The sequence below is a fragment of the Ambystoma mexicanum genome, chromosome 5q, assembly GCF_040938575.1.
Source record: "Ambystoma mexicanum isolate Mex_15411 chromosome 5q, UKY_AmexF1_1, whole genome shotgun sequence".
NCBI classification, from domain to species: domain Eukaryota; kingdom Metazoa; phylum Chordata; class Amphibia; order Caudata; family Ambystomatidae; genus Ambystoma; species Ambystoma mexicanum.
Genome location: NC_090933.1, coordinates 244,552,662 through 244,576,410, shown reverse-complemented (window position 1 = coordinate 244,576,410; position 23,749 = coordinate 244,552,662). Strand labels below are relative to the sequence as shown.

At 44.0% G+C, this 23,749-nt stretch overlaps 1 protein-coding gene across 15 annotated transcripts in view; it reads left to right on the top strand.

Moving 5' to 3' along the window:
- PTPRM (protein tyrosine phosphatase receptor type M) overlaps nucleotides 1–23,749 on the top strand; it is a 2,094,608-nt gene that overhangs the window by 1,957,376 nt on the left and 113,483 nt on the right. For all 15 annotated transcript variants that reach the window (XM_069620757.1, XM_069620755.1, XM_069620756.1 and 12 more), the window contains one exon: nucleotides 22,186–22,302. In XM_069620757.1, coding sequence (XP_069476858.1) covers nucleotides 22,186–22,302 — 117 coding nt within the window. The remainder of the gene's footprint in view (nucleotides 1–22,185; nucleotides 22,303–23,749) is intronic.

The window sequence follows — 23,749 nt, the reverse complement described above, 5'->3', positions numbered from 1 at the left end:
TCTATTTCCAGAAAAGTAGATGATTGCTTTCAACCCGTATGTTTGGCTTGAGTGCATTCCAAAATCCCGGATCCTTGGCTCAAAATGGCCTTCCCTGTGAGGTATGCTGACAGGGGGCACGCAGACCGAGATAGGACAGTTTTTCTGATTCAGGGAATACCCCTAAAAAGGCAGTGTACAAAATGTACACAGAGGGACACCAAGTAACCACTGGAAAACTGTTTTAATCTGCAGGATGAAGAGGATTATCCTTTACCTAGAGTCACACAAGGCCTCAATGTGGGATCCCAAGGGCCACCAGGTGAGTGCACAGCTGGCTGAGCTCATCCGTTCTGCCTGTTCCATGTGACTGGAAGTTTCACATAAGCCTGTGGAGGATGCTAGTCTCTGCAGGGAGGAGAAAGTCCCAGCAAGAGGCAAGGGAACCCGAGGAACCTAGGATCATCAGGGCTCAAGGAGAGTTTATATATATATGGGATAAAGTCATTGCAGCGGTAGGGACTCCCCATCTACAAGTCACTAAGGAGTTCTATAATAATATAAACAGAAAAGACTCAAGACAGAGGGCCTAATATGGTCTGGTAAGTATAAGGTATAATGCCTTCCTGGCATGCATGCCGCTCCATTTTATTCCGTATAATAACGAGAATATATGTTTCCAAAATCAATGTTCTTGTCGTGCTTTCTTCCCAGCCAAACCAGTACAGGAGGCATTCATGGAAAAAATAATCTATTTAAAAGTTGCATTTTTTAATAGAAAAATGTACACATGCAAACAGCACATTGGCCTCTGCTAGGGGAGGACCCACAACATTGCATCTTTCAAGCCCTTGTGTCACTCTTCCTCCGTTCGTTCCCCTTTCCGTACATGCCAGATGTTATGCATCCATTGACCAAACATTTATGCAGTATGCTACATGTGATGTCATCCTCCTTCCTGGGAAAAAATGCGTGATGGTATGGCCTCCATAACTTGACGTTGTTTTGTGTAGGCCTTGTTGTAGGCTCTCCTCTTGTGCCTAGAAGGTTGCTAGAGCGACTGCCTGCTTGAGCCCACTGCCTAAACGCGAGGACATCGTTAATCGGAGAGAGAGAGCACTCTGAAGACCACCGAGCATCAAAATATTACTGTCACAAACTAATATAGACAAATTATAAAGACATTCCCATTTGCATCAGGCAAGTTATGACATCATCATTCACCTGATATAGCAAAATAATGTACACGATTTAATATATACTTATATACATTGTCTTGTACATAATAGCAAATTGCAAATACTCTAGTTTATTCCAGTTTCTTATCAAAGAAGGGCGGTGTGATTGTACATGGCTGCAAGTGACACCTGTGGGAAATGAATATTGAGATGCCATCCCTGTGTTATATTGGTGCATGTGTTGGTAGAGATGGCATTGTGTTGTGTTTTTTAGTTTCTTGTAGCATGGCGCGTTTGTGGCAGCATGGACTTGGAGGTCAGGGGTTAGGGCAGAGGTCTTTGCGGCAACCATCTATGTTTCCACGTGCATGTCTCCTAGCAGAGTGGCAGCAGCAGGTGTAAAGAGGAATCGTGACTCGAGGATCCCTCCTAGCACCTGCTGCAGCTTTGGGACTCCCTTGCGAATGCAGCCTACGTTGGCATGGCTGCGTCTAAAGCCAACCATTGCACTGGCTCTGACCCCTCTGGTCAATGAATGGATCGTCTGCCTTTATTGTGTCCAATGTCTTTAAAGGTACGTTTACAGGACCCTTGGATCAGGGAGCAGTAGTCCCATTCTGTTTCTCGCAAAGCCTTGTTTTGTTCGAGTGCATATTTGGCCGCACTGACAGGTTTGTTAGTGGACTCAGAAGCCGCGCAGAACTGTTGAAGGAATGCCGTAGATCTGAGTTAACAGTGTCTGTGCTGGGTAATGTAGGGGACTTGAGCGTGATGCATGGCCCTCGAGCGGCGAGCCGCAGATCGTTGTCCATAATGACAGCAGCCATGATTACCGCGCTGACAGTGGCGATGAGGGATAATGGCGAGCTGAATGCACGCCTCTCTGATTGCCGACATCCACCAAGGAGCCAAGTATCTTCCTGTTCACTCCGCCTGCTCCCCATAAACGCGCCCGGAGGTATGGAGGCAGCAGAACTGTCACGAGGAGCAAGCGCCGCCGGTGAGACAATAATTCCATCGTCTGATTAACCGCAGGGAGGGGCGTTCCCATCCTAGTCAAATGTAACATCCTTCCGCCCTTCCTATATTTAGCGCTCCGCGTTTAGACTGCGCTGTACTCTCTTCTTTCCTGTCTGGTTCCAAAAGTAAAGAGTTATATTTTAGGTGCATTGAAGAGTGGCATTAAACTAAGACAATCATATAGTAACCCTTATATAGTAACCCGCAACAAAAATAATTATGGAATTGCTGCTGCATAAATGTTTGGCCAGATTACTCTTTTTTTGAGTCGCCTGTAGCACACAGCAGTCTACTGGTCAGACACACGGGCCTGGTCATCACCACCTTCCAAAGCATTTTCACTGATGTTGTGATGCTTCTCAAAGAAGGCTTCTCCATTGTGCCCTTTAAGTGCTTTAAAGAGGCTAGCAAAGACATGCAGGCACTATGCAAAACCTATAAAGATGTACATGAAATTAAAAAGTTCCAGTTTAAGGACGAGTAATGCACCAGCTATTCTAGGTGCGTTTGACCACTGTCCGCAGAGGTGTATTGGGTGTTTGGGATTAGCAAGCCAATGAAGTTCATTTCTCGCGCTTTATGAACATGTTTGCATTGTACCAGGTCCAGTAAAAGCAGCATAAATTGCGTGGATGGTACATTTAAATCATTAAGATGGGTTTATTTTGAGCCCTTTCACCCAGATTGCATTTCTTACGCTAGCTTTACACGAGGCAGAGAATGGCCAATTACATTATTTTAAAGGAGCTAGCATTAGGGTTTGCGTCTGCTGCTAGGTTTCCTAGTCTGCCCGCATATCTCTGCAACTAGCGCACCTGCAGTTGTGCTCCAAGTCCTTGGTAAAGTCTCCATGTCCAGGCAGGACATATTTGGTAATTTGCCAGCATTTGCAGGCAAATCATGTAAGTCATGTCAGGCCACAATTGATGAAAAAAACATGGATACTGTTATTTTTATTATCATTAGATTGGTCTGGTACAAATGATTAATAACCGAATTTAACATAGCGAACCAATAATTGATTATAGCACCATAATCACAATCCAAAAAAGATTTTTTAACTTTGCACACAGATCAAAACAATATATTTTAAAACAATCAATGAAATGTTTAGATAACACAATGGACCAGAAACTAAAAAGAAATCGCTAAAACACACAACACATTTCTAGGGACAATTTACTGCATTGTGTTCAGGAGATCTCACAGATATAAAACCTTCCTTAAGTTCCTTGACCATCTTGAGTAGTTGAGCTCTCATGGACCTGTGCTCTCTAACCACAGAGGACACCCAGTTTTACCTTCGGCCAATTTTTCTGTGATTGTGCCCCAACCCAGGTACACATAACATTGGATAAGGACTGGGAGAAACCAGTTTCTCCTGATTCTAGAGTATGCAGGTAAAAAAAAACAGAAGATTAGATCCAGCCTCCTTTGTGCAGTGACACAAAAAAAATCATACAGACCATCTTGCAATGAATGCCAGGAGAAGTGTCCCTAAGCAAAACATTATATTCCCCTGCACTTGCGCGTTCTCAATGTCACTGAGCCTAGTAAGATCGTTGTTTTTGTCCTCCCATGTTCCCCTCCCTTGCCTCGTCGCGCTCTGAAACACTTGTGTATGGGCGCTATATAAATAATATATATTATATCATAAGGATTTTATCTTTAAAATGCCCAATATAATCAAGATACAGTTCAAACCTAGAACAATGTCATAAATATCAACAAAATAAGGTTTTACCACCAGGAGGGTCACCATAACCATTGACCACCATCCGGTTCCTTCTCCCTCCCCACTGTCCCTCCTCCTGTTCTTTTCTCTTCGTGTAACTAAGTATGTATTTCTGTAACAGCGCCACAATGGCTTTGGACTGCTGCATGCTTTATACATGTAAATAAATAAATAAATGACCCGTAGATCTCTGAAATGAATCGCTAAGTACCCACTCCCAAAAAGCCTTCTGCATCTTTTTTCTTTTTTTAGTCACTGCCATTATAGAAGCAGGCATGACCCAAAGAAACCCCATGCTAGCTGTATGTGAACAGTTTTTATGTGTGCGCTCCAGGGCCAAGTTCTTATGTCAGCTAACTGAAGCACATCCTCATGTGGCATCAGGAGGGAGGTGTTGACTTGCAGGGAAGCTACAACATGAAGGGCCTTAAAAGGGCTTCATATGCAGTTCCAGCGCGCGCAACCTCCATTGAGAGAGGCCTATTAGGTGTTCCCAAGGGTAGAGCAGGCAATATTCTTTCCCATAGGTAGACAATCAACGTTCACATAACCCTACAGCACGGCCGAAACCATATTTCGACAGAGGGGGACATCGCACCCTTGCCATATATCAATTTGAGAAATTCAGAGTCACCTTCTGTACGACCTTCAAGATCAGCTCACTCTTATGCGCCTGAGGATCCAATGACCCATCTTGGTAGAAGCCAACCCATAGATAATCAAAGTATTCCAGCTCTGTTATATTTTAAACGAAGAAATCAATATTGAGCTTGGCTTGTTTCCTTCCATGCCAAGTCATGGATCTAATTTTAGCCGAGTAAACACAGAGGACTTTGTAGCAGCACAAGGAAATAAGTTTCCTAAATAGCTGCCAGAGACCCATGACTAACCGCAGCAAGTGAGAAAGTTAAAACACTAGTCATAAAACGAGAAAAAATGTGACGCAATGTAAAGAAGGATACGTGGATGTATATTTTGTGCACTTTATAGATCTCTGAAATAAATCAACTAATCATTGTCAGCAATCGACACATCAGAACCAGGAGAATTAGACAAGGAGCTATGGATGGCAAATTTCCAAAAAGCGTATTGGTCCTTGCAACTGTAGATTTAAGCATCTTCTGATTACGAAGATCCTCATCCCTTTTTAATTTAGAATGTACTTGTATTCCGAGTGCAATTTAGGCACAGACAAAACTGTGTCCCCACCACAGGTTTTCAAGCCAGATATGTTGGACCTGAGGTGTTGGACCAGCATGTTGGACAAGCATGTTGGACCTGAGGTGTTGCTGATCGAGAGATTGGTTTGACTACAATTACCCAAAGAAGTGCAGTCTATGAGCTCTTTTTTTTTTTTTTACTTTTATTTTAACTTGCACAGACATTACAGGATACTTGACATTGTTTTTAACGTCTTCATCTTTAACTTTACAATGTGCGGGTACACTTAAATGCAATATTACAGTGACTCCGAGTTCCCATTTCTATCACATTTATCGGTCAAATATTGTCTATATCTGCCCCAAATGCCTCTGGGGCGATTGTGCATGGGTAGTAGGTCGGCATACACCACCTCACAATCGCTGGCCCATGTCATGTCTCTTTCCCAGTCATTTATTTTGGGTCGGTTTGCACATTTCCACTGCATCAATATTGCTTGTTTTGCTAGTATCAGACTGATATTTAGCAATTTACGCCAGATGGGGTACATTTTAATAACTGTGCCCATCATACATATACCAGAATTCCACACAATAGGATGATCAGACATTTCACCTAGGACAGTACATACACCCTCCCAGTACTCTGAAATGTGCCTGCAAGACCACAACGTATGAAGGATGCCAGCCCCTTCATTCCCGCACTTGGGACATTTCCCATCAGCCGTGGGGTATAAGGGGCTCGTGTCTGTAGATAGCATACTCCCAAGTCTCTTCTGCCAAACCCATAGAAAGCAAATTGGCAGTCAGGAACTGGGCAGGTCTGACCAGCACCTATCAACACAACAGGTTTCGCATCTGACTTTCCTACATTCCCACTAATGAACCCCGACCCCTTTTTCTCTTACAGAGTCAGGCGCAGCACGGCCCCCAATAGTGGCAGACAGGTGCTATACAGGACCACTTACATTACATTTAGTATGTTCACGAGCTGGACCAGTTCTGGAATTGACCCTTCAGCCCATTACAGAACAGGGTGGGAGATACCGTGCAGAATGATGCCCTATTGCTGAGAAAATAAATGCATGTGAGCTTTAAGAACCCATACATGGCCCTACATCAGCCCCTAGTGTCACCATACAAGTACCTTCATGGCCTCTCAGAATATGTAAAGAGGAAGAGGCACAGCTGCAAACCCCTGGCATTAGAATTGTGTCTCTATTGACACTGGTAATGTTTATGCTTTCTGGGGAGAAAGATGCATTGTTGCTTTGTTCTTTGTCATGGCTAAAAAGAAGGTTTTTACTTGAGTCCAGAATTGAGCAACAGTAGCAACAGCAAACAGAGTATTATGACGTAAGTATAGCGATTGCAGCCCACCAGTTGATTACCAAGGTGGAGGAACAGAAAAGCAGAAGAGGATGAGTACAGCTCCAGAGGAGAACCCCTGAGTCTCTCTAAGGCACCCCTAGCTGACTTTCTCCTGTGCCCTCTGAAAGAATAAAAGGTAAATGTTCCTGGCCGATTGGCACTTGAATAACTGGGAGAAGTGCACACATATTGACTCGCCTTACAGACCAAGTAACAACAGATCAAACTCCCCCCAGAGAACCTCCCAAGTTTCACGGATATGAAAAACAACTCCACCTGCCGCAGCCATAGAATATTCGAAAGACCACTTTGCAGATGAATTAATTGAAATAGATTCTGAACGCCACCTATCCCTGTCAAGTGGATTTCCGTCGACAGCACTTGCCACCACACTTCCTCCCTGGACTCAGGGCTCCAATTCTCCTCAAGCCATGATTCCAAACATCAACAAACCGCATTGCAGTTGATTGCACTTGTCACTGCATTTCCAACCGTACGATATCGTGCTTAGAAAAAAATCTGGATGTATTTTGGGAGGATCCAGAAATATTGTGTCCCGGGACTATGCTAATGAGCTAAGCATTTGTCATTTCTACCTCTGTTTATTTCTTTATATGTAAAGATCTTGCTTTGAAAGGGCTCAGTGTCCTGACTTAGTTTTCAAAACCACCCCTAAACGTGTGCTGATACTTGGTGTTGGTGGCAGGACTCACAGCACCCTCTACCCCCCCATATCGCCAGTAGACCCTCCACCCCCACCTCTCAGTTGTTTTAGCTGGAGCTCTCTCATTGGTCCTGTCTGCTTGACATTTTTGCAGTAATCAGTTTATTTGCATTTAGTGGACCGTACTCATAATCCTCCTTAAACTGGTTGCTTTAAGAGAATTGATCTGGACAGCTATCCATTCGACACAACCACCTCAAAGTGTGAATTTTATGACTGCTCTCTTTTATTTGGTGCTTTCAATACAAGCCTTTAGATTGGTAGATCTTCTCCTGGTGTCTGTGAAATGTTCAGTATTCCACACTACCATTAATTCTGTTGAATGTGCAGCCCCCCACCACCATCTTGAATTGCGCCCTGATTCGAGTAGTACAGTGTAGCATGTGCTGTCGAGGAATTTCCTCTAGATAGCCCTGCTAGAATCCTGCCCTTATGCCTTTATATACTTGTGGGTTTCCCCTTTCTACACTAGGAGCTAGGGAATCATGTACTTTTTCATAGAAAAAGGGGGATTGCGTCTGGTCATTTTTTAGAAAAATGTTTTTGTTTTACATATAAGTACCGGTTGTATGTGATATAATCGCTGGAAATAACATTGCAGGTGACTCAATATTTTTTTAAAGGCCCTAAACACCCTCTCCTACATATTTCAGGACTGGTGCAATTATATAAACAAACTCCAGTCCTAGAATTTTGGGGAAAGGGTTGGATAGTGCCTTTAAAAGAATTATCGAGTCAGCCTCGATGTTATTTCGAGTGATTATATCACATGATACCCTAAGTACCACAATGAAAGATCAAGAAAAAGAAAGGAATGAAAACACTTTTTTGCTATCTTAGTTCATTTTCACATAGTCAAGTAAATAAAGTGCATTGTGTGAAATGGCTTAAACTAAACAACCTCAACACAATATATATTTCAATTCATCCAAATGCTATTCGCTCTCAGTTCATTTATGTCACATTCCTTCTCCAAAGTCATGAATCTCGTTTTGAAATTTAATTGCTGAAAAGTATTCATTATTTTTTCTGTTAACCAAATCATATCAGCCATGTGTCTAGATATTATCCTTGTGTACATGTTCCTAATAATTGATACATGTACATGTTTTGACCTGTATATCGTGTCGATTTCTTTGTGTGGAAATTAGGTCTTCCTCGGGATCATACAATGGAACAAAACAATGTTGTGGTGTTGATAATTAATTTCTTAATTGATTCACATATTTCAATTAATTTACATGTGCTGAATTTTTAGTTCATATCAGCTGTTCATATGGTTAATTATACTTTCCAATTAATCCTTCTATGCAGATTGATGAATTCATATCAACCGTTCATCTGATTAATGGTACAAGTCAATTTTAAATTTGTCTTCTGAAAGTTAATGCTTCACTTGAAGGATGATTTATTTTCATATTTGTAATGGTAACCATTATTATGTATTTCAAATCTGATCAGGGCACAGCCGACTGTGGGGTAGAAAACCTTCCTACTCAGTGGGAAGACGACATGGAATCAAAGAAAGCAAGGTCTCTAGACCATACAAGGACTGTGTATCAGATCTCAAAAGTAATACATGTAGTAGCTAGCAGGGTATTTTATTAAACATCCATATGATTACAACATCAAAAACATTTTATTATACAATATAACAATACAATCACCTTTTTTTTAATTTCATAGCCACGTCTTTTTAAAAAACAAAAACGGTCACATCAGTTCCACATCTGATGGTACAAAACATAAAAAGTCAAATCAATCCACAATCAAGTCACTATCACCTGATTGCCGATAGTATAGGTCCTCTGACCCTCAATTACAAGCTATGATAATCTTAACCCCTACTTATACGTTTCTGTCCTCAAATGGCTAGAATATGCCAAACATTCATCAGGGGCTGTGTATGTTTGATAAAAAGTGACGGGTCTCAACATCCACTGGTTTTTGCGGAAACCTGCGATGGATTCCTCTATTTTTTGTCATGTAGTTTGCCTGTAAATACCTGTATGGTGTCGCTGTTTTAAGGTTTTCACCAAAACTACTCTTCCCGCTCCTCCCCTTCTTGGAACCCATGTGTACCCATGGAATGTTGGTTTATCAGGATGAGTCTATGAGGACAAGTTTACCCTAACCTTCGGGTTCCAAGAAGGGGAGGAGCAGGAAGAGTAGCTGTGATTAATAAACAGCCTGATCAAAATTCAAAGTTGCATTTTGGTGAAAACCATAAAAAGCGACACCGTCACACAGTAAACGGCAAAAAGCCAAGGGACCAAGACGGGGAAACTCTAACCACAGCGAATAAAGATAACCAGGACTACAGATTAATCCTAGAAGGTCTTAAACAAGGGCGATCATCCTGGTTACATTTGAACCCCATGAAAATCGAATAAAGAATCGAGCAAAATAAGATGCACAAAGGCCGTGGAACTTAATCATCACACTCTTACCTATAAATCCAGAAAGAAACACTGGAAACTTGTCCATTCAGCAACGTAAAAATGTAAAATGAGAGGACAAATAGATATGTAACATGATTGCTTATTGGACTAATGAACAAAATATGCAAGGAAAAATGCATTCTTTCATAATAATTGATTGTTGACCAGATTGTATCACTTGTGCCTTGAAAAAGCCTGAGTAAGTGTGAAACACTTGCACGTTGGCACTACTGTACAGCACAACAATACAAACACTGATGTTTGGCTCAAGTTTTTATATAACTATGAATAAAATACAACAAAATCAAAAAACAATGAGTCCGCATCTAGTCTCATGTATCAAACAATCAGAATCTAACACTCACCCAGATGCACACAGGCTAACATAGAAAACCAAAACCTAAACCGATATATTCTATGATATTTTAGAGTTATCATCCGGCCAGGCTGCAAACTATGCCTTTTAGCCCTTGGTTCCTTGGGATGTGGAACTGTACCTTTCCCTGTATGTTCAACCTTCTGGAAAGTCCTTCTGCTTTTAAGAGGGTTAGAAGGAGAACTTCCCTGGAAGAGGTGGGGGTGGAGGGGGCCGGAGGCAGGAGCAGGGACATTTTGAGTATCCAATGCCAGAAACAATTGACTGCCCCTGCCAGAAAATCACGTGAGTCACCTTTCTGTTCATGTTCTGGATAGAAAGCCTTTCTATTAGACATGGAGCCCTCATGTATTGGTGAGTCTGCAGATATATATAGAGAACATAGAAATATTGACAGTCAAGCATAAGCATATTTCCTTGAAGAAAAGTCTCCAGGGTGCTAAAGAGTCCTTTCCAAGGCATCCCAGAGTGTTCAGGTAGCTTCAAGTTATAGCTAAATCGTGTTAATGTGCTTGTGAGGCTGGGAGATTGATACTGTATAGTTTGGCATGTAGGAGGCATTTTTATTTATGTTTATTTGTTTTATTTGAATTTTTGTTGAGTGCCTGGCTTTACCAAAATGGTCTCTGAGCATCTTACAAGATTCAAACGTGTAAGAAGTTGGAGGTCAAACAGAAGTTACAAAATGTTTTCGGGATGGGATAGGACGATTAGGGTTGGCAGGCAATAGCAGGGGAGGTGGAAAGACTGGATTAGGTGTGAAAAAAAGTGTATGTTTTGAGGCTTTTTCAGAAAGTGGTGCTGGGGGGCACAGTGTAGATGTGAAGTGACACAGTGTTCAATGCTTTGGCTGACCTCTGGCTTAATGCTTGCTTTTTTGTGTGCATGTTAGTTTTCAGGGTGGAATGTGTAGAGGATCCTGGACACTTGTCTGGGGGTTGTGTGGGCGATAGGTTTCAGTTTGTCATGACGGAAAGGTGGGGTTTTGAGGTTTATAGCTTTGGGTACAATGCAGAGTCTTTTGAAGGCAATTCTCTGGAGTATGGGTAGCCAGTGGAGCTGGGCGAGAGCAGGAGTTATGTGTGAGTGTTTGGGTAGGTCACAAATGAGTCTCACTGCTGCGTTTTGTGTGGTTTACAGGGGGACAATGGTGCTGTTGAGAAGTATGGTGAGGAGAGTATTCCTATAGTCCAGCTTGGACAGAACCAATGCTTGGACTTCATTGAGGAAGTTATCCTGTGGAAGGATGTGTCTTATATTGCAGAGGAGGTGTACTTGTAGGTTGCATATTTTGGTGACAGCAGCAATGTGTTGTGTCAAGGAAAAGTGGGGAACAATGGTGAAGCATAGGTATTTGACAGTTGTGGAGAATTAACTTTGTTGATTGCCTGTGGTGAGTTTTGTGATGCCAGGGGTGAGGTCGGGTTTCTGCCTGCCGACAGATAAAGAAGTGTTCCATTTTGGAAGGGTTGAGATTGAGCAAGTGGCCGGCCATTCATGTAGTGATGTTAGGGAGACCGCTTTTGAGGGTGTGAAGTTGTGAGGAGATATTATTTGGAAGTATATTTGTGTGTCGTCTTCATGTTGGTGCAAGTGGACATTGTGTTTGCTAAGCATCTGTCTGAGGGTTTCTACATATAGGTTGAATAGGAGCGGGGACTGCGAGGATACTTGTGGGACCCCGTACTTGAATGGGACAGGGTCGGATCGATAAAAGGGCATGGATACAAAGTGTGCTATGTCAATGAGGACAAGGTGAACTATTCATAGACAGTGCCTAAGAGATTCATCCTGTGTTATAGGATGTTGAAGAGAATGGTGTGGTTGATCAACAGCAGTATGAGTAGGGCTGTGTGTCCTCTGCCTTTGATGTTGTGGAGGTCATCGAGGATGTGAAGTGTAGTGGTCTCAGTGCTATGGTCAGGTCAGAAGCCAGATTTGATTGGCTTCAGGAGGGTGTTTGTGATGATGTGTTGTTAAAGTTGGGTCGTGACAAAGTGGTCCATGATTCTGGTGAGGTATGGAAGGCTAGTAATGGGCAGTAGGATTTGGGGAGTGTCGGGTTGAGGGATGGGTTTTTAAGGATGGGGGAATTAGCCAGTGTTGAGTATGGAGGGAGTAGTAGCATGTGAGAAGAGAAAAAGGAGTTGATGCTGTTGAGCCAGTGAGGATGATGTTGAGCCAGTGCAGAGCCCAGGTGGTGATGCAGTTGGGTGCAGCTTGTGGTGGGCATGCATCATTCAGGTGTGCAGGTGTTATTTTGGCTGTGAAGGTGATCGGGGACTGTCGATAGGGTGGAAAGTGTCCCATGAATTGCAATATTTGGGAGTGGGATTGCAGAGGGAAGGGCTTGTCGGAAATTTACTTTTAAGTTGAAGTAGTCCATGAGGGAGTTGCATACTGAAGTGGTTGCGGGTGTGGATGGTGGATTGGAGAGTGACTTGGCAATGTTGAAGTGTCTCTTACCATTGGTGGTGGATTAGAGTTATTGGAGGTAATGGCAGGCTTTGGCATTGCGTATTGCTCTTTTGTATATACTGTAGCAGTGTTTCAGAGGTGTCCCCAGTGGTGGGCCTGGGTTATTTTTCCAGACTCCCACTAGCCATCTGGCTTACTTGCTGGAGAGGAGGGAATTGTTGAACCATGGTAAATTGTGGTGATTGAAGGGTTTTTGTGATTTGAGGGGGGCTGTTTTGTAGAGTGCTTGGCTGATGATGAGGTTGTCGTTGATGAGGAGAATGTGAGGATGTGTGTGAGGAGAGGGTGGATGGCATTAGTGGTATTAAGGCTGTCTCTGTAATGTGACTTTGGAAGACGTTGTGGAGGCATTCATTATGATGTCTGTGTTTAACAGAATATACATTGTGTGACGAATCCCCAATGTCGTCACTTCTCCCCTAGGGGGAACCCCTTCCCATGAGGCCATGGAGGTGAGGCTGGGGGTGGTGCTCAGTGGGTTCATCTCAAAGGGAGGGAAGGCCCCTATGTAATTAGTGACGACCTGGGGAGAACATGGTACCCGCATAACCCACCTTACCATAGCCCACCTTCCTCACCAACCCACACCACTACCATTCCTACTGTTCCTGTATGTTTTTCTTATACCTCTAATATAGGAAATACTGAGACGAGAAAGAATAAGGACTACCCAATTCGAGTCCCCCTTCACAATACCAAGGTAAAGAGCTCTGTTGCCTCTAGAGACACTGGTCTATTTAGTGCTGGTATGAGAAAGAGTAGGGACTACCCATGCAGAGTCCCCCTTCACAGTACCACAATGAAGAAGAGCTCTGTTGAGACTGGTCCATTTAGTACTGGGATGAGGAAGAGTAAGGCCTTCCCAAGTAGAGTCTTCCTTTATAATACCAAGACAAGGAAGAGCTCTGTTGACACCTGGGAAACTAGTCCAATTAATACTGTGACGAGGAAGAAGCGCTGAGTACTAAGGAGTAGCCAGCGGAAGCAAAGTGAGCAGACTAGGCATTCTGATATAGCCAATTCTGTTAGTGAGATAAAAAGGCAAGATGGACTTGCCAAATGAGGCATACCTCCATGGTGGAACAGCAAGGGCCAATTCTGTTTGGGCCAGAGAGAAGCACAGGACACCACAGAAGAAGCCGAAAGCTCCGGAGTTGGTCCCCGGCAAGAAGAGGGGACTGCAGGCTGGTGGAAGGAGGCTATGAGGCGTCCAAGGATCCTGGGTAGGAGAACCGTTACCACGAAGATGGTCAGTGCTGTCGAGCCACCGCAGACTGAACGAAGCTCACGTGAGCCCCACAGCAGACTACAGACAGCCATGGTGCCCCAAGACCACTGCAGACCAGTAGAGAAGCATGTGGGGGGTGAGGAAGGTGCCAAGGCCCCCACCAAGAGGCTTGGGAAACCAACCATACAGTGAATATAGGATCTGGGACCCTGACATAAAAGAAAAAAAGTTTGAGTCTGGGCCCGGCACCCATAAAATCATTCTCATCAGTCCTCAAAGTCACAGTGCCTGGCAGAGGAGTATACCAAGTGGGCTGTGTATACAAGTCTGGTACCCGCACCCATAAAAGCATCCTCATCGTCCCAGTACCTGGCAGGAGAGTATACAAGGTGGACCGTACATAGAGGAGATAAAGTGTGATTCTGGGACTCACACCCATAACAGCCCAATGCATCAGAGAGTCAGGTTGATTGTGATTCCAAAAGTGAATTCAGGGGGAAGAAAAATATTACCCTTACTACAGTCTTATGAGTATTGTGAAAAGCCTAGGAAAGGCCAGGGGAAGAGTAGCCATTCCCCCCTATTCGAAAGTGGCGAGATTTGCCTTGCCAGAGAGTCATTCCAAGAACCCTTTTTGTTGAGACTTTTAAGTTGTGCCTTTGAAGAAGAACACTCTCCCTTTCTTACAAGTGAACTTTGGAGCATTTTCACGAAGAAGGAAACCATTCTTCGGGATCAAGAAGATCAACCCCTTTTTTCCTTAGTTGATTTAGAATGTAAGGAAAGGAAATATGTTTTTGGCACGGGGTGGACTCTTTGCTTTTGACACGACCTCCTGACAGAATCCTTAGTTTGTTACAGGCAGGGAAACCCCTTTTGGAAATAGGGACGGGTAGGCTGTTCATTTTCATTTTGGTTGTAAATAAAAGTCTATAACCAAAAGCATGCCACCCGTGTGTCAGTCTCCTACTTCTGCAGCCTTACAACTTGCAGAGGTTTACATGCTGCAAGTACATTTTCTGGAATGTCTCATGGTATTGCAAAGCCCTCAGAGACAGGAAGACCATGCAGAGCCCTTAATGTCCGGCAGCCTCTGTGTCTGTTCATTGACAAGAACCACAGCAAAAAGGGGCTGTGGGGTTACCACCACATCCAAATCTCCTCCTGTGCCTCCAAGAGGAGTGAAGAACGTCCCCCCCAAATCCTCATCGGCCTGTGAAAATCCTGTTTGGTCTCGCAGTTCATGTGATTTGCTGCAATGTTGTTTCATTGCACTTGTAGCATACAGCCTTATCGCACAGGTTGACTTTTGGCAGCAGGGTTGAAGAAGGATGTCTTCGAAATAAATGTTTCTTTAGTTAAAGCATACATTTTTTTTATTAGCATATTTGTGTATATTTCACACCTGAACATGAATGCATTATATATGTTCCGAGAGGTGCATGCAGTGTTGCGCAGAGTGCATCAACACTGCTGCACTTAACCCACAGTGAGTGAAAGCAGGTGTGGGAAGGAAGAGATTTTAGCTGAATGGGTTGTAACAGTTTTCTGGGGGAAAGCACAATTTCAAAAGGTAATTCTTTTTTAAAATCTTATTTATTGGGATTACACCAACTACAGTAAAGTGAAATATACAGGTGAACATTGTTTAGTGCCATATTAAAGATCTATGTCTAGACAGAGCTGTCAGCAGAACACTGCGTAAAGCCGCTCTGGCCTTTCCTGTCTCGGGGGAGGGGCATTCCCCAAAGGTCCTCCCCCCAACGCCATTTGTGCTGTTTGCCCTGGCTGCATGCCCCTGACCCACCCCTCTACTCCTTTCTCCTCCCCTTTCTATTCTTACCCCCCGACTCACCCGCATGGTGCCGTAACTTCCGCACCACACCTAAAGACACGCCAACCTCCTGCCAGTTATGTTTCACACGCCTCTAATGACAGAACGGCTAATTAGAGGAGGTGTGCCTGGGAGTCGGTGTGGAGTGATGCCACCCTCTTTGCCCAGTTCTGGAGTAAGCCTGCTTTCTTATCTCACCCGGTGAGGATTCTGGATCTCCAGCGTTGTAAGGTGGTGCTGCTGCCCAAGCTGCAGCGACGACGTGGAGTGCTTTTGTGCCAGGCGGTCTGGGTTTGTGGAACTACCTTGAATATTTATGGATCCCACCTCCCGTGGCTAACCCAGATTGGGTTTATGTACATTTTGAACAAAACTATCTTGGTCTTAAAAATGTGCAACGGCAAAGAGACTTTGCTGAACACAAAGGCCAGCATACAGCAGTTACAGGGTCTCCATGAATGTTGGATCAGGCACAAGGCGGTGTTTTGAAGGAGCAACATTTCTTTTCAAGGTCTTATATTTGAGTATATTTCTCCACTCAGATGCTCCACGCTCACAAGGGTACTCTGGTTTCTAGCTAGACGATGGCACTAGGCTCAGCAGCACATGCCCTCTTTTGAGTCTCGTGAGAGGCACTGGCTTCGGGCATCTTCTCCTGAGCAGGAGATGTCATGCTGAAAGGCCTCGTACTGGAGCGGAACCTGTGGACTAAGCCTTAGAAGCCCCAAAGACACGCCATCTTGGTACCAGAGTTGCATCATAGAAGCCGCGGAGTGGCACTGCATGGGGCTTCTGTAGGCTGGCTCTATACAGGGATGGACACCGGCTTTCAGTGAGCTGTTTGGTCTGAGCTCTGTCTACCAACCACCTCCAACTTCTCTGGGGAGTATGGGTGTCAGGAGCTAGAAACCACTCCATCCCTGCAACTGCATTCAACCTCTCCGCACTTCTCTGTAACCCACATGATATAACCAATCCGATTTCTGGTGTGTTAGAAGTATGCACGCTTTTAGTTTTTTCTAATGTTAATAGTGTGAGTTTTTGCCTCCGAGCAACAGAGGAGTATTTCCATACATTTTTAAAGCCTGCTGTTTAAAAAGAAAACGTATACTATGAAATCGTCTAATTCGGGGATCATGTGATGTCACTTTTCTGTGATAGGTGAAAAGTAATGGGAGGTAGTTTCCACTAGGTCTATGCTTTTGGTAAAATTCTCCCATGGCCTTTGTTTTTTTTCTCCCATGGCCTTCTTCAAATGGGTGTACCCAGGAGGAAGCATTTTCTTACCCTTACCAGAGTCTGCACGGTACCTGGACACCGCGCCTTTTCCCGCTGTAAGCACGGCCGCCACAATGCATCCACCAGAGAAACGTGGATTGAAGAGCTAGTGCACATGCAAAGTCTATGCGTGCCATGCCACAATGAATGGGAAGTTAGGACTGTGCAGGTACTCGAGGCACACTCTGCATATATATGCAATGGCAGGCCTGGTTCGGAGATCTGCCTCGCGCAGGACAAATGGTTTGAACCCCAGATGCTGTGGCTTGAAACAACTGCAGGCATATGGCCCTGCGTGCTAGAAGCACACTCCAGAAAAGTAAAGCGTTCCCACAGTTTGATGTGAACCCTAAGAATGAGGCACTGGTTTATACTGTGCCTATGAAGAGGACTAGAAGAGTTTAGCCTATCTGGGGTAACAGACAAAGTAGCAGCGATAGGTGAGGTTCCCAGAAAGGCTGTCTGGGTTTTGTCGGTTGGCTGTGCGTGAATCTTACCAGAGGTTTTTGGAACCGTCTGTGAGATGACTGTGCTACCATTTGCTGTGAATGTTGGGCCTATGAGTAGCGAAGTTACTGGAATCGGTGAGTTATACATAGAAGATCTATCTTTTGGAAACGTTTCCATGATGCTCGCGGAGCCACAACATTGAAGATGGAGGAATTTAGCTTTCAAAGTAAGAAATATCTTCCCCAGATCTATTTTTTCAGATGAGTGCCTTTTGTGCTAACAGGGCTTCCTTGCCTGTGGCATTAATGTCTGGGGCTAGTTGTGGAAATGTGTACTTTACTACAGACTGGTGATTGAATGCCTTGGCCATGTTTGAAGGGATTTTGTACCTTTGCATAGTGGCATTTTGCTCCCCGCGGACTTTAACATTCTCCTCTTTCCTACATTGGTTAGCCTTTGCGCTCTGAAGAGCAATTGGGGTATCCCCCCACCCTGGCACCTTTGTAGCACCTTAAATTAAACAAGATTGGGCCTATTATGGATTTATAGCTATTTAATTATTAAATCCATAGCACTTCATTACGAGTTGGACAGTAATTTGATGGTAAATCTGCCTAATTATGTCCAAACTCATTTACCATTACTGCCACTCATGGGCTCACCGTGGGATTGCAAATGGCGGAAGGGCAGTGTAAATCCCCAGTTCATATTACTCCTGCGGGATTTTGGTGGAGTTATCACAAGCTGTAATTCTTCCGATCTTTGGCCTTAAAGTGGAGTATATACCCCTAGCATGAAAAGGAGTGTGGGAGCCCCTCTCATGAGAAGCAACATAGGTCAAATACCCGGTTTTGTGTAATGTATTCCTTTCAGGAGAGTCTACAACCGCGTTTTAGCTCACAGAGGAGAAATATCCATTTGCATATCAGTCTTTGTCCCACCCACAAGGGCAGTCCAGCACCAAAATCCTAGGCTAAAACGTGTACAGGTTGTAGGTCAAATGGTCGAATCTAAATGGTCGACAGGACAAATGGTCGACACCAAAAGGTCGACAGGTCAAATGATTGAATTTTTTTTTTGTTTTTTCACTTTTTTTGGGGGGGGTTCCCCCCAAACCCCTTTTTTTGCTAAAAACAACTTTTTTTCTCTAAACGAAAACCTAAAAAAATATATATAACTAAAAAAAAATTCGATCATTTGACCTGTCGACCAAATTGTGTCAACCATTTGTCTGTCGACCATTTGACTAGACACCACGTGTACACCCTCCTGAGTGGAAGAAATTCCATAGAACAGGGTATTTGACCCATGTTCGTTCTCAGAAGAGGGGCTCAGACTCTATGAAACTAGAGGTGTACCTTCACTGGATTTTGGTAACCACCAGGTATTCAAGAGAGACAAGCCATGCAGCTGCTAGGCCTGTTTTCTTGAATTACTTGTAAAAACAGAAAATGTGTTGCCTAATTATAGGTAATCACGGAGTGAATCTGTCTGTGGGTATACATTATTACAGTCTCTAAACATGAAAATAATACGATGTACATAAAGAGTGTTTTACTGCTTTGTAAAGTGAGTGACTGAAGAGAGTCAGTGCAGAAAAAAATAACATATGGCTCTTCTGATTAGTTATTTATAATTAACAAAAGACAATAAACAAAATGAGTGAAGTCGATTTTTCAGCAATTACTGTAAATGAAACAATGAAACAATAAACATATACAAACAACACTTTGTGTGATAATTCAAGTTCATTATTCTGGGATGAAAGAGATTTCAGCATTTGTCCATGAATAGGTTTATATAGTGCATGTGATTTTGCTAATCGATCAAATGCAACAGGGGTCCTTTCTTCAAAAGGTCCATAAGTTGTGCAGGGTCTTTTTGGACAAGATATCTGGTTGTTAGCCAACGTGATCCAAAGTTGGTAGGTAGGAATGGCTTTACAGGTAAGTTACTGTTCCCTGTAGTTGTCACGTTTCGGCGGTAGTGGTTAGGGGTTGGGTCCGCCTTCATCAGGGCTGTGAATCTGGGATCTTGCCGGTACGCATTTTCTCAAGCGTTTGGTGTGGTCATATGTCGTGAAGCGGAGGAAGCCGTGATAACTCCGGAACAGGGATATATTTGCTAGACTATGATTTGCTAGTTTGTCAACGTGGCCGAGTTTTCAAAAGCGGTCTCGTAGCTTGTTAGTCTGCTTCGACGGCGCTGAGTCATACTTTCCGACTCACTCTCCACCCGTGAGCTGTCTGCCGCGAGATGAGTCGGCAAGACACGTCTTCGCTGCAATGCGGAACAGGATACAGACGCACCTTTTCAATTTTGTAAAACTTTGGTTTTCACCTGAAGTAAGTAGGGGTAATCCAGACGTGGACCTGTTGCTAACTATGCCTAAGAGAGGCTCAGCTTCACCTCACTGAGGAAGCCCAACAAGGCCGAAACATGTGTCTGGTGTTGCTGATGGTACTCTTGTTCAGAGAAGAATTGCCTAGCAGTTCGGTGCTGAACTGCCCAGGTGGGTGGGACAAAGACTGATATGCAAATGGTTGTTTCTCCTCTGTGGAGGGTGCAGTGAGATAAAACGTGGCTGTAAACCCTCCTGAGTGGAACACATTCCATGGAACAGGGTATTTGACCCATGTTCGTTCTCAGTAGAGGGGCTCCCACACATCTTTTCTATTCCTCTTGCTTGATGCTAGAGGTAGATTCTCCACTTCAAGGTCAAATTCATGAATTCAGCGGTGCAGTGAAAATGGCAGTAATTCTGTGACCGCCAAAAAAAAGAGGCGGTAAAGAATGATCACTCCTCTTTTAGCACACCGCCGAACTCGCAATTAAGTCCATAGTCTTAACTTGCTCTGGAGCTTTCTTGCATGGTGGCGAAATGCACAGAGGGCATTGGAAAACAGACAGAAGGACATTAAATCAGCACTGAGGGGTGCTGTCATTCTGCAGCAAGGCTCCCCAAGTTTGTTCCACAAGAGCCAAACCCGACTCTGTGCTTTCAGGTTATCCGCACAGAATAAATACATCTGAACACTTGCTATTTACCTAGTCACTGGTTATCCTGAACACCTGGGGTCTGTCACCGTCTGTGGGCCCCTTGAGTACCACGCTCTACAATTATATATCCTTTGCCTAGACGGGTTAAGCTGCCAATCACACTTCACTATGTGTTGTCTGAGGTAAATCTATATAGCCTCTCCAATGACTTGACTTTCAAGGAAACCCATTTCCTTAATATGAATCGAGGAAGCCTTGATTTTCGGCATTTCGGGACCGCCAGCATTTTCCATCTCTCTGTCTTTGGGGACTCTGGCAAGCCTTCCAGAGTGTTGAGCACAATTAAAGAAGTCACGTGACGGCGGAAATATGTATTTCAGCAGAATTCCTTTCTGCGTTTTGCTGCTCTCTGCTCGCATGAAAGCTATTAGGATAAATTGCTCCTTCACGAATGCACCAGGGATGGCACTAAACCAGGGGCCTATTGTTCGCCGTGCGGCACAGCAGGACTATCAGCTTAGTGGCTTCCAAACAAAGGAACTCTGAGGGAAAAAATGACAGTCAGTCAGGGAGATTTCATTTTGCCCTCTTGAACGAATATTGCTTTTCGTTTCTTGACAGAAAAAAAAATGGCGCGTTTGTCCTGTGCAACGCACTTCACACAATGGAAGCTGTTACAAGTCAATCGCGAAGTTTTAGGCGTGTGGGTGGTACTTCAGAGGTTTAAAGTGTTCCTTTTTTTCTTTGAATGCTTGGGCGCAGGGAATGCTTTGGGCGGGCCACGCGTTGCTTTCAGAGTGACGGGTTGCGGGAGTGCGTAACTGTTTGACCTTTGTGGCGAGAGGAAACAGGCCACGCTGGTGACCTCTAAGGAGACACTTGACGACAAACCGGGGCTGTAACACATTATGGAAACAACAATGTAGCGAAAGATACACCGAAAAAATAATGCACCTTTTATTTTCGATGTGCAGCTTGGTGCCATATTAGCAGAGGCGTTTCTAGGTGGGGGTTAAAGGGGCAACAGCCCTGGGTTTTTTGGTTGTAGCCCTGGATAGAAACTCAGGGGCTACAATCAAAAGGCTAGCTAGCCTCAAGTCCTGACAGTCCCGAAATTAGCATAGCCCTGGATCTTTTCCAGACCTAGCAAGACCCCTGCATATTAGATGGACCATCCGCTAGGCCACTTGGGATACTCTGATGGCGTTCAATTGTGCTCTTTTACCGATGCGGTTACTGCACAGAGGTAGATGGTGGGTTGGGGTCAGGCAATATAGTAGGGGAGGGGGCAAAGGGGCAGTGCAGCGGTTTCCCCTACATTTTGTGGTAAAAATCGGTTGTAAAAAATGTGGTAAAAATGTATTTGAACTTTTAAAATTCGACCAACACACATAGATCCCGCGAACGCAGAGGCCCAGCGGGAACTGGCAGGCAATCCAGGAAGGTGGGTGAAGGCAGCAGATGATGGAGAGGCTGGGGGAATGGGCAATATATGTCCTTCCTTTATTTCTCAGTGGCTTCAAAAGCGCAGCTACATGTATGCTCAGGCTAGCGTTTTTCCACCTTTCAGTTTTGGTACCCTATGGCACCACCGTCACGCGCCACTTCACCCTGCCCGCTCACTCAAGCAGTCATGGGGTAATAAAAGCAATACCTGTAGTTATTGACTGCACTCTGAACATTCAGATTGGCTTGGAGGTCAGTAACAAGCTCCATGCGCTAATTGACGCTAACTCCGATTCAGAAATTACCCTGGATAGACATATACGCTGTTATCCTTGTGTGCGCTCGCTTGTGGTGCCTGCAAGTTAGAAGTTGAAATGCAAATTATGCAAGCGTGCAGTGTGTGAGCAATGATGACAAATGTATCTAGGGTGCAGAACTCAAGAAATGGACAACATAACAGTAACAAGTATTTCCCCGTTTCTCAAAGGTCAAGTGCTGCAAATACTGGCCCGACGACACGGAAATCTACAAAGATATGAAAGTTACCTTAATAGAAACAGAGCTCCTGGCAGAGTATGTGATCCGAACCTTTGCAGTAGAAAAGGTAAGTGGTGTTTTAAAATCATTCTTTTATTTAATCTAGCACTTGATATTTGTCATTCAGGTGAAATAGAGGTAATGAGTCAATTTATCCCCATTCAATAACAAAAAAGCATATTTTAACAGACTTAAAATTATGTTATTGGTGTGTAATTCTTGAATAGCTCGGAAATGTAACCCCCAATGTGGCTAAACGTTGGCCAGAACTAAGAGGAACAGTGAGATATTGAACTACAGCGGATCAGCACCTGGGTTGGTCCATTAGAAGAAAAAAAAGAAGAAAAAAAACATCATTTTAGATACTGCGCCATATGTCCGTATTACATAAAGCAAAAGGGCTGCAGTTTCCTAAAGAAATGCATGATTCAGTGCATGCATCCATTCAATTGAACATTGACGCTTAATAATCTAGGATCCTGCAGCAACATTTCTCAGGGTTGAGTGGCAAGATGAAATCCCCCAATATAATAAGGTGCAGAGAAATGATCCAATTCTGACCAACTGCATTGACACCTGTTCAGAGCCACAACTGAGATCATGCAGCTTGTCCACTGAACATAGCCTAAGCTGAGATCAATCTCTGCAATAAGCCAGTCACCTTGATGGTCACTGGAGGTTTGTCGTTGCCAGCTCTCACAATATTGTGTGAGAATGTTCTATCCTCCTAGACTTCTTTCCTTTCACTTATCCAGCCATCTTCTGAACAGTTGTAGATCTTCTTTTTCTCCAATGTGTCTCTCGTGACTGTGCAATGTTTGCTGCGTACCCTGAAAACTGACCCTTCAGTGCTCCATTGCTTCCTGGAGCTGGGGTTTCTCTCAATACACATTACAAATCAAATGATACTATGAAATCATCTATGCGCAGGCCTTCATTTCTGGAGTACCCTTTTCAATTTGGACATTATCTTATCCAATACATGGAGACTCAGATGTGCAAACATATCGTAAAATAAACTACAGAGCATGGACTGAACTCTCTCCAGTGTCTGAGCACCACCTTCTAGAATTGAAAAGCCTGCCCACACCATGATGAATGAGAGCGTTTAAAGCCACTTCCAGGAACCTCTCTCACTTGGGACACCTAGGAGTCACAGACCTAATTTAGTGGTTGCCAGGGGGACCAGCTGCGACCCCTGTTGTTGTCTTGGTATCCCTGACCCTTGGCATCCTCGAATGAAATCTGAGGGATCAGTGGGCGTGGCTATTTCCAGACAGGCCAGAAAGATGTGACTCCATTTTCTATTGAAGCGTGCATAGCCCGCACCAGCAGCTGCAGCCAAGTCCACGAGAAGGCAGCAGAAGAAAAGTTTCAATAGAAAGTACAAGGTGGCAGAAGAAAAGCTTCAATAGAAAGTACGCCATTTTTACAATTAAGGAGTCTTTTGTCTTTTTCTCTTTAGGCTTGGTGTAGGACAATATGAGGCCTCTGTTTCACAAGGCTCCCCCTTT